Source organism: Cynoglossus semilaevis, chromosome Z, assembly GCF_000523025.1.
Source record: "Cynoglossus semilaevis isolate Cse_v1.0 chromosome Z, Cse_v1.0, whole genome shotgun sequence".
NCBI lineage: Eukaryota > Metazoa > Chordata > Actinopteri > Pleuronectiformes > Cynoglossidae > Cynoglossus > Cynoglossus semilaevis.
In genome coordinates, this window is record NC_024328.1 from 16,600,083 (window position 1) to 16,611,989 (window position 11,907).

General features: G+C 37.7%; 1 protein-coding gene across 2 annotated transcripts in view; it reads left to right on the forward strand.

Moving 5' to 3' along the window:
* Window positions 1-11,907, forward strand: part of ntrk2a (neurotrophic tyrosine kinase, receptor, type 2a) — a 106,781-nt gene that overhangs the window by 73,534 nt on the left and 21,340 nt on the right. For both annotated transcript variants that reach the window (XM_017042958.1, XM_008336700.2), the window contains exon 14: window positions 4,007-4,195. In XM_017042958.1, coding sequence (XP_016898447.1) covers window positions 4,007-4,195 — 189 coding nt within the window. The remainder of the gene's footprint in view (window positions 1-4,006; window positions 4,196-11,907) is intronic.

Genomic DNA, 11,907 nt, shown 5'->3' on the forward strand with positions numbered 1-11,907 from the left:
GTATATATATATATATATATATATATATGTATATATATATATGTATATTATAATATATATTTTATTATATAATCATATATATAATATAATAATACTGTATATTAGTTTTGCAACTGCAGCTAACACACACTCAACAGAGGGATTCTGTGATTTCATGTTGTACAGTGCAGCTCACAGCTGCGGAGATACTTGTAGCAAACTCAGGAGATTAAAACAACAGATCCAACCACGAGTTGATGAAATGAAAAACATTCTGTTACTCCTTAACAGATCCATGCAGAGATAGAGAAAAACAGTGGCTAAGCAGTATCCTCTATGGTAAACAGAGTTTTACATGACAGAGGGAATTAAATATGGAATACAATCAGAATGTAATGTGATCAAACTGGCACTGAAACCTATGTACACAGGGAAGGGGTGAGTAATTGGTGAACAGGTTACAGTGATCGGGGTGGTGCCACAGTAAACACAACTACTGGAGGAAGAGCATGGATCACAAACATTACAAATGGAATGCAGTGCTCCAGAAACAATATGTGTGTGTTGACGTAAAATATTTACAGTATACAGTAACAACAAAGTAGTGGTAGATTAAAAACATAGAATATAAAATGTCAAAAACACCTGAGAATAAAGGTTAGGGTTATGTGTATTGACTATGTATTAGACCAAAGATAATTTAAGTGGATGGACTGTGGAATTATTGGATATACATTGTCCATCAGTCAATACGTGTTAAATTACATAACAATTATCAGATTATTTCCACAAGTTAATGACTGCCATCAACACGTTTATTTGAGAGTCTGATTTATTAAAAATATTCTGATCATGTATTACTCCGGGCAAAACATGTTATTTTTAAAATATTTAATTATGTAGGTATAGTTAAAAAGATTAATCAATTAATTTTTGTTTACCATATCAGGTTACCGAGCCACACAGTGGGTTTCTTGCATTGCCTGGTTTTACAGTGTACATCTACTATCACAGTGGAGGACAATCCAAAAAAATGTTTGGCTCGCAATTTAAGGTCAAACATACGGCCTGCGGGTCTAAACCGACCCACTGCAGGGTGCAAGCCGGCCTGCTTGATGAACTTTGGAAGCAGAAAATGCACACACTTTATGTCTGTGATGTTTTGTCAAATTATATTAATTCATTCTAAAAAATACCTAGTTACATGAAAACATGTTTGTTCTCCTGTGTTGCAAACACAGTGTAACCAGATTAGTGTGTGGTATTTTATTCATAATTTTAAAAAGAATAATAATTAGTTAAAAATGTATTTTTAACAAACTTTGTTTTTTTATCAATCACTAGATACTTCACGCGACTCCACATGGAGTTGCAACCCCAAGGTTAAAAAACACTGCCTTAAACATTTATATTATAAGATGTACTTTATGAATTATTGTAGAGTTATCCTGTAGCATCTGTTTTACAGTCACAATCTTTGCATCTTAAAATCCGTGCTGCAGTTTGACCCGTGTACAATAAACAGCAGAGTGGTCGTATCTCAGTGAGAGACAACTTCCCATCACACAGTCAACAGCTCCAGTCTCCATCAGTTTAAACATCAGCTCCATTAACTCTGCAGGGTCAAGAGTCATGACCTGACCCCACTTACACCTTCACCTCTCATGTCCATCTCGCTCTTATCCCTCACACCGCTAATCCCAGAGGATCCACCGACACACACACACACACATAGACACACGCACACTGCACATGTTCCTCCTGGGACACCCTGTGTTAATGATCTTCAGCCACACCCCAAACAAACACACACGTATTGACAGACAATCACCTGCATGTTGAACATTCATTTTTCTGCACATACAGAACATTTTATCTTGCCTTTAATTAGACTCACTAACTATGCACTAACCGTGGATTTAATTATGATAAATAATGATATAATCTCTCTATGATGTCTTAACATCTGCCCAACTGGATTAAAAAAAGCCTTTTTGAAGAAGGTTGTAAGAGGGACTTTTACTCAATGCACACTTTTACCTTTAGCAAGGTAAACGTGTATCCAGGTCTACAAGAAAGTCCCAAGAAACCTCTACTGCTACTATTGCATACTACTACTGCTACTGCTTCTAAGAAAAGATAAGAGAGACTTATAATCCCACAATGGGGAAATTCAGTTGTTACAGCAGCAGGATAGACACATACTAGTAATAGTAGCAGCAGGTTAGGCACAGTATTTACAAGGTGTATATCAGTGAAGTGACTATTTACAGCCATGAACAAAGGGACTAAAGTTATAGTGCACTTAGAAGAAAAAAAAAACAATTCACAGTGTAGTTATGTAAACTACTACTACTGGTGCTACTACTACTACTATTATTACTGCTACTGCTACTACTACTGTACACTACTACTGCTACTGCTACTACTATTGCTACAGCATTACTGTAGACCATCACACCGTTATTTCTTTTAGGAGGACAACTTTTGTATTAGCGTATGTTGTTTCCCCCTTTTTTTCTTGTTTATGTACATGCGTGTGTGTGTGTACTGCATGTGATATTCTATAGGTGAGAACATAGTGAGAACCTGCAGGCATTTGTAAATGTTGCTGTAAGGAGATACAGTGTGTGAGTGAAAGTATTAGTTAATGCGTTGGCTTCGGATCTAAAGACAAAGAAAATTAGCGTGTGTCAGATGTGTTTACTGTTGCTGACAAACACAGGACAGAAGACTCATTTCACAATCCTAATTAAAAACAAACAATACTTCTGTTGCCAAATCAAACACTTCCTATAAAAGGGTTAGTCTCCGTGTCTGACTCATGCTGTCCCACCTTTCTTATGCTTTCACCGTCTTGATTCATGTCATAGAAATTTTAATATCTGCTGTTTACTGAAGCTTGTGCTACTGAAAATATTATTTTCCAGAGAGAGATAAATAAGGCATAATGGAATTTCACCAGGTTTCTGAGTTCATTTCTAAGGCTCCAGATTAGAATGCTTTAATATCCTGTGTCATCCTATGGCTTGGTGGGAATTTTGTCATCAGTGTTTCTGTTTAAATACATCATTAAATGCCGCAGATGAAATCATCTGAAGAACAAAAAGTGATTTTTAAATGTGTGTTGCCTTCACACACTTTTCCACAAGCAGAAACTCTTACTACTCTGTGACTTTCTAAAATTCAACATTACAATTAAAGACTGAGACTGAGTTGTTTCAGGTAATGAAAAATAGGCATTGCAATGCAATACTGCTTCTACCTGACCCAGATGAAAAGGATACAGGCCTCAAGAGGCTCAATTGTAACAAGAGAAATATGGAGCCACAAGTGTGCTAAAAAACATTGGCCAGCTTATCAGACATTTGACAATTATTTGCCCTCTCGTTTTCTGTATCTGGCCAATGGAGAGATTGGCATCATTTTAGTCCACACATGGACCAAACAGGGTGGTCCAGTTGTGAGCATAACAGACAACCATGGGAAAACACAACAATAGCAGCATAGTTAAACAATTTCCATTTTGGATTGGCAAAAGTGGGTGGATTTTAACCTAAACATTCCAATAATAACAATTTCAAGCCCTACTGCAAATATTTCAACCCCATTAATTTTGATTAATGGGTTTGTTTCACTCAACAATTTTAAATAATATTGTTTTTTGTGTATACCTTTTAAGAATTCTATTACTTCATAAATGTAATACATTATTTATGTAGTCTACCAGTAATGAGTACTTTGCAATACTGTACTGCCCCGTTGTAGATGTGTTCTCTATCTCTGAAAGGTTTAATGTGATCAATACCAACTTCTTACTTCCCCGCTTTATGATCTCATCTATTCAATCTACGCTAATAACAGCTTAACAATGTAATTAATTCTCCAGCGTCCTTACACTATCACACTATCCGTGAGCTGAACTGGCTCTCTGGCTCTTGTAATCTCTGCTCATTCTCAGTGACTTTAGAGATGCTGGTAAACATACTGAACTCCCCCATTCCTCCTCTCACTCTCTCTCTGTCAGGACCATCATCGGTGATCAGCAATGACGACGACTCTGCCTCTCCTCTCCACCACGTTTCCAATGGCAGCAACACTCCATCGTCCTCAGAGATGGGCCCTGATGCCGTCATCATTGGCATGACTAAGATCCCGGTGATAGAAAACCCTCAGTACTTCAGGAGCACAAACAGCTTGCTCAAAACAGACACCTGTGAGTGAAACTCCACCACCATTTTCACAAATAGACAAGGATGGAGAAGAAAAAAACAAAAAACACCAAAATGTGAATCAATTCTGAGCTTCAACACGGGTTTCCGTGGTAACATATTTCCTAGCTGCCATGGAGATGACCTTAAATCTGCAAATTCAGAATTCTAAATGCATTACATGATTCATTGGTGTCACCATTCTTATGCACATGTGCATGCATTTGTGTGTGTGTGTGGCCATAGCATGAGCTTGGCAGGAATCCATTCCTAAATGTGGAACTTTCATATATGACTCATACTTGTGATGCATTCACCTCAGCGACAGGAAGGAATGCACCATAGAGGAAGAAAGCTGCGGTGTTTGTGTGAGGCTGAACAGCCGCCATTTATCCAACATCACCAATCTTGGAACATTCACAAAAAATATATAATAAGTGCAAAGACAAGAGACGACACACAGACAGTGAGGACAAAGACGAGTTGAAAACTAGGAAAACACTAGGAAGATCAACAGAGCAAGAGAGAGAGAGAGAGAGAAAGCGAGAGCATCAAGGCAGAGAGCGCACAGATATTGACTTGGTCCATCAACATGACATTATAATTATTGGCAAGTAATAAAAGCAACTCCAGGGTTTGGCCTTGTCTTCCACTCTAAATTATGTAGTGGAAGACTGGCTTTTTTGTGGAAGGCTGGAATTTTTTGTTGAGGGCAAGGTTGATAATGGAGGACTAGGATTTGACCTCATCAGCTTTGTGATATAACGAAAACTTAATCTGGGATTTACTGCCCAAAGACTAGAATGATAGCGCTAGGAATAATCAATGAACATCAATACTGGCCTGCTGTGTTGGTGCCTGTGTGTGTCTTTAATATATTACAGCCATTAAAACTATTATACTGCATGCTTTTATGACTGAGTAGCATAAATACCCAAAGTACATGACGGATTGTTTGGACTCAAATCTGTGTAATCGCTTTTGATGGAGGCAGTTTTGGCAAAGTACTGCGAGGACATATGCACGGAACTGGCAGGAACAGCAGCCATAACCAGCCTTTGGCCTGCACTACTGAGCGCAGGTTATGGGCAGTAAGTATATTATTGTTCCTATAGATGGCACAGAACTGCTTCTGGCACAGATGAGGCAGCAGTTGCTCTGCAAGGAAACTGACCTTTGTCCATTTATGTAAATAATCCCAAATCTTTAGCTGTGAAGTTCAGATCTGCCAACAAAATGCTATCAGCAGACAAAGAAAGAAGTTTGACTTTTGAAATTCATTTTAAGGTGATCTATGAATTGTTTAAGAAATATTTGGTAATCTAAAAAATCCAGTCATTTGTTAAAAGCTGTTTACACAGTGGTGTCATAAAGCTTTAGGGCCTTTTGGGAATAATGATGTTATTGACAGTTTCTAAACAGCTTGTCAATATCCCAAAACTCATTTTATTATTTTCACTACATAAGGTACTGTACCTAGTTGGGATGACAGAATGCCCTCCTAATGTATGGATAAACCAGTGAAAATAGTGTTTATTGAGAAATTCAGAGAACTTCGGAGCGGGAAAAGAACAGCAATAAAAAGATGTTATTATTGGGAGGTGTTTAGGGAAATAGTTATATTCAAACATAAGCCCAATATTTACACTATTACACAATTCATATTCAAAAGACAAACACATACACGCAAGCACATAACTTACTTAGTAGTACTTGTATTATTAGTAGTATATATAATAGTAATACAGAGTATGCATAAACATATCACAGATGATGAATATCAGGCAACAATTTTTTTTTTTTTTACTTATTTTTAGAAAAATAGGAAATGTATATAAAATCATGATATGCTCATAATGTTTTATGACTAATTTACAGTTTTATCATCTTTACAAGGTATATAACTTTGAATTTAATGTAAAAAACATATTTAAATATGTTTTTGTTATTGCTATCACCAACGTTTTGTTGAAAAAAATAATAATTTTACTCTTGCACCACATTAGTGGGAACATTGTTTCCCCATAAATGATAAAGAACAGACAGGCTCATATGAAGACTTTGGTGGCATTGATAATTGCTAATGATCAAACCTCAGAAGAATGCACCTCCTCATGAACAGGTGGTTTCCATTCCTCTGATAAGAGGATTTACAATGTTTTGTCCTCCAGACATTTTATCTTGCCTTTAATTAGACTCACTAACTATGCACTAACCGTGGATTTAATTATGATAAATAATGATATAATCTCTCTATGATGTCTTAACATCTGCCCAACTGGATTAAAAAAAGCCTTTTTGAAGAAGGTTGTAAGAGGGACTTTTACTCAATGCACAGGAGGATAAAAATGAGATACTTTAGAACAGGACATCAACATTCTCAGTTTTACCTGTTTACCATCAGACTATGTCTTAGGTGGACAAGCTGAAAATGAGTCAGTGTTTACTGTAGCTACTTCTACATGCAATTGTCCATTACACACTGCTGCCACAGCTATCTGGTACAAATAAAAGGGCAGAAACCCTCTGATTAGTGGACACTACACTACAGCCACACAACTGCCTCAGAAAGAACATATTATCTTCCAGCTTATTTTTGTTAACACGTTTAATGTCTCCTTAGCCTCGCAGCTAATCTTTCTGTTTCATGCATTAAAACAAATCGACTGTACTTTCTGTTAATGCAGACATCAAATGCGTTAAATTTTCTTTGAAAGTTTAGGTTTAATTTTGTACATTTTATTTACCATATTTTCTGGACTATAGGTTGCTCAGAAGTATGAGCCGCACCAGCCAGAAAATGCATAATGAAGAAGAAAAAATAATAATATATGTCGCTCCGGAGTATAAGTCGCACCAGTACCCTCTAGCTGCTATCAGTGTGAAAAGACGAACATATAAATTGTCAGTGATACAGGAGTAGCAGATGCTGACACACAAGCCTAAAGTGCCCTCTAGTGGCGGTCAGTGTGAAAATAACAGATGTGAAATTGTATATTTTAATATGAAAGTCGCACCTGAGTATAAGTCGCAAACCCAGCCAAAGGATGAAAATTAGGGGGACGTATAGTCCAAAAAATACGTTTATTTTGCCCAGCATTTTACATGCCACCCATCGGTCTGATTTAAATCTTATTTTGGCTAGTGGGCGAAAAGGTTTGCCTAGCCCTGATCTAGAATATAAAAGGACATAGACATCTTCCACCCTCTTTCTTTTTTGCAACTTTCTTCTGCTTTTTTTCATTCATATTTTTATGTCAGATGATCTTTATGGTGGTTTATATTCTATGGCCATGGGATTCCACATTGTTCTGGAAAATGTTATTCACAAACTCTGTACTCATCATTCACATAAAAATTTAAACATACTAGCAGCAAATAACCCTTTTGGAGTTAGTACTGGGGATCATCAGGAATAAGTGGTTTCAAAAGTTAAGGGGAATGAGTTGTGTGGAGATCTGTGGTGGATATGTGCTGGAACAGATGTGTGCCCTTGACTTATGTTAAAAGTTTTAACAACATCCCAGCTGTTCAATGTGTTTTAAGGTAGGGTGCAGGGTCATGAAAAGCTCAAAGACAATGAAAGAATTTCCTAGGTGTTAATTATTTTTTAAATTTTGTGGCTACAAAGTTTCAAGAGGTTTCTCCCTATGGAGCCATGAGATTGGAGGATGTAGGAAAAAAAGGACACTTGGAGAAAGACAGTAGGAGATGGAAAAAATGACTCCTGTTGATGCTAACGTACTTAATGAATGATGGAAAAAAATGCACAGCAAATTATCAACGTAAGATTGACTTCAAATTTAAAGATGTAATGATGTCCTCTCTGCCAAAACCAAATCCTCCTGCTGGAAAAGAAATACAGTAGTAAAAACATTAAGTCAGCACACATCAATTTATTCCCTATTCGAGTTGTTAATTAGGGAGTCATGGTGCAAGATGTGCAAGAAATAGTGTGGTGGTGTGGTAATTAGCTGGTTAAATGATGTGTAGTTTTGTTGAGGGGGATATTGGTTTTAATGTGTCGCTTCAGCACAGGGGGATTGCAGGACTGGGAGTTCTTTGACCTGACTCACTTTTATTATCACGCTCATCATGTAAATACACATTTAAGACACACTCACAAGAAGTGAACAAGTGACAGCAGCTTCTTTGCCACAAAGGAACACGAGTGGAACGCACTCCGAGGACGAATTAAGACACGGACATCCAAACTACCAAACCGCCTTTGTCAGAAATGTGTCACGTCACATGTGAGTCATGATGCCAGTTGACATGAAACAATTATGTGGGTGGAAATAATAATCTCATGTCACTTTGCCAAACCAGTCAAGTAGCAGCTGTGGAGGAAGCAGCCATTAACTGGTAAACACATTAAAACACTCTTCCAATCAGCTTTTGAAGATATGATGAAAAGAAGGAAAGGAAAAGTGAACTACTTGTCATTGTGACACAGCACACCACTGCACACAACGAAATGTGACCTTTGCTTTTAACCCATCACCAAAGCGAACATTGGGCAGCTTTAAGTGCCCGGGGAGCAGTTTGTAGGGACTGTGCCATGCTCAGAGCACCTTAGTGGTAACTTGGCAGATGGTGGACTTGAGCCTGAAACCTTCCGGACCCAGGTCTGCTTCCTTAACCACCAAGACACCACTGATCCGGAAAGACTCATTCCATTCGCGTATATAGACTTTTCACGGTATACGTCTCTGTCATTGGTGTGGAACCCCAGGATTCACCTCCTGGGCAAGTTCGAATCCCGGTTGAGGTGGTTGGTATCTTCCAGTGGACTTACCATCTGCAGGAAGGTTTGGGGGGTTGGTGCAGTGCAGTGTGATTTGGGTGGCGACTGCTGCACCCGCAACCTGGTAACGGATAATCGGATGAAAATGGATGGATGGATGGATCTATAATTACATTTGTATTATTATAATTACAATCACATATAGAATCTCTGAAGCAAGGTTTAAAAGTAATAACCTGGTCTGAAAATGTATTACAATTTTAATCATAAATGCTCACAAAGTAGCTGTGAACTCATTATGATTAATCTAGATTAATCACAGTTGTAATACATCATGGTTAGTCTCGGTAAATTGTAGGGATGTCCAATATTACCTTTTTTGCCAATATCAGATATGCCGATATTGTCCAAACAATTAACAATTAATTTCCAATCCCGATATCAATACCGATCGATACCGATATATGCTGCTGTTTGCCCCCAAACCTTAGGTAAACGTCTCACAACCCTACAAGCGATTCCACCAAATTTGACAAAACAGTCATTGTGTCATCAGATTTTCATTACCCGAAGAAAAATGGACAGCGATTTTTACAGATATTACAAAATTATGCTAATATTGGGGCAATAATATCGGCCAACCAGCCTAGTAAATTGCCATTTTTAACAACAATGACAAAAACAGGAATAAACAAGGAATAAAAATGCAAAACAATATTAAAACCAAAACTGAATATAACACAGCATCTATAAATAAGTAATTATAGTTAGTACATGAGGACATTAAGAAAACTGTTCACTTTTGGTCTTTAAACAGAAGTTCAACAAAAAAACAACATAACCCAACTGCAGTGAACTTTAAATAAGGGAGAAAATCAAAGAAATAGAAAAGGAAAAAATAATTTTAAGGAATTATCCCTGGAGTTCAAACAGTGTTTTAAACAGAACAACTGTGAATTAGATTTTGTTTAACCCTTGTGCAGTCCTTCAAATTTTTACACACACCGTTTGTCCTTGCAATGATTTTCATCTTGTCCCAAAATATGAGTATTAGTGAATATGAGGAAAAGTTGGCACAAGTCATGCAGTACGAGAACAAGCACACGCAAGTATACTCATGCACACACACACACAGACACAAAGATATATTGGGACCCGGAGGACTTTACAAGGGTTAAATGTCTAATGTAAATAAGTAGCACCCCCACCACCCCTCCATGTCTGTACATTACTTGGTTAGAGTGGAGACCTCAGTAGCTTGCAGTGTAGATCGATGCAGCTGCTGAGAGTCTAGCTTGGCTTTAATGTGATATTCTTAGTGGACAGCTTTTCTTCAAATGCACCTCTTAATCACATCACAGATAAATCTAGCATCTTCTACCCCAACCAATCTCTCTTTTCAGACCTGCCCCCCCGACCCTCACCCTTATCCTGTACTTTATATGTGTTTCCTTGCTTTAAATCTTGATGGATTTAACATTGGCTAGAGTGAGCGAACATCACCGTTCATTGTTGTAGAGCAAAGTCATCATCCTGTTGAAAATCCTAATTTTGTAAAACACGAAATTCTAAAAAGTTACTAAGCAACAGATAACAGCTTTGCCAGCTCTGATCCAACAGGGGGTGAACAGATAACAGTGAGTGATTTTCCACAAGATTCTGACTCTAGAAAGATTTTCTCACAAATCTTTATTCATGATTGTAAAAGTTTATTTCGTTAGAAGGGAAAAGAGAACAACTGCATCAGGAAATTGTTTTAATTATTGATGTTCTTTTCATTTGTGTTTGAGTATTAAATTATGACATAAGTGTTCAGTAAAACCAAAAGGGATAGGATTTTAGGATTTTATTACTTTATTTGTACAAATAAGTGCAGATTTAAGTTGTTATTCAGTGCGAATGAAACAAAACCACAAGGAATGTTGAAACAAAGCAAATAAACAATTTGAAGGAAAAATAAAAAAATAACTAAATTGCATAAAATAAATGCAAACAAGATAATGTTAAATAAAATGGAGAAAACACACACAATAGAACAATTACGCTCACGCCTGAGGTTTTTATGTAATTGTTTAATGTTTTCTCCATTTATGTAAGGTCTGAGGAAAATCTGAAAGTCATTTTACTGTGTTTTTGAGAAATGGAGGGTCAGTGGGGTCCTGAATTTGTTCAAATCCTCTGTCTGACCATCAAATACAGCTTAATCCTACACAAATCTTTTTTCCCAGGGTCTTTTACAGGTGTGGGCGAACTTTTTGAGTTGAGGCCATAAGGGGTCCTAAAACTTGACAGGGGAGCTGGGTCAGGAGCAGATAGATGGGGCGTTTGTGTAAATTAAGAGGAATAACATGTAAAAGTCATGCATAATGCCTAAAATGCTAAAATGATTTTAGCCATCTACTGGGGAAATATGGGCATTGCAGGGCAAAAGGCAGAAGTATCTCCTTCTTTTCTTTTCGGCTTGTCCCTTTTTCAGGGGTTGCCAAAGCAAATCATTGTTTTCCAGCTCTCCCTGTTCTCTGCATCTTCCACACTGACTCCAACTATCTGCATGTCCTCCCTCACTACATCCATAAATCTCCTCTTTGGTCTTCCTCTTTTTCTCCTACCTGGTAACTCCATCTCTTGCATTCTTCTACCAATATATCCACTGTCCCTCCTCTGCACATGCCCAAACCATCTCAATCTGGCTTCTCTAGCTTTTTCTCCAAACCTTCCTGTCTGTGTTGTCCCTCTAATGAACTCATTCCTGATCCTATCCATTCTAGTCACTCCTAAAGAGAATCTTAGCATCTTTAACTCTGCCACCTCCAGCTCCACCTCCTGTCTTCTGCCCATTGCTACCGTCTCTAAACCATACATCATGGCTGGTCTCACCACCGTCCTGTAAACCTTTCCCTTCACCTTAGCTGACACTCTTCTGTCACAGATCACTCCTGACACTTTTCTCCAGCTGTTCCATCCTGCCTG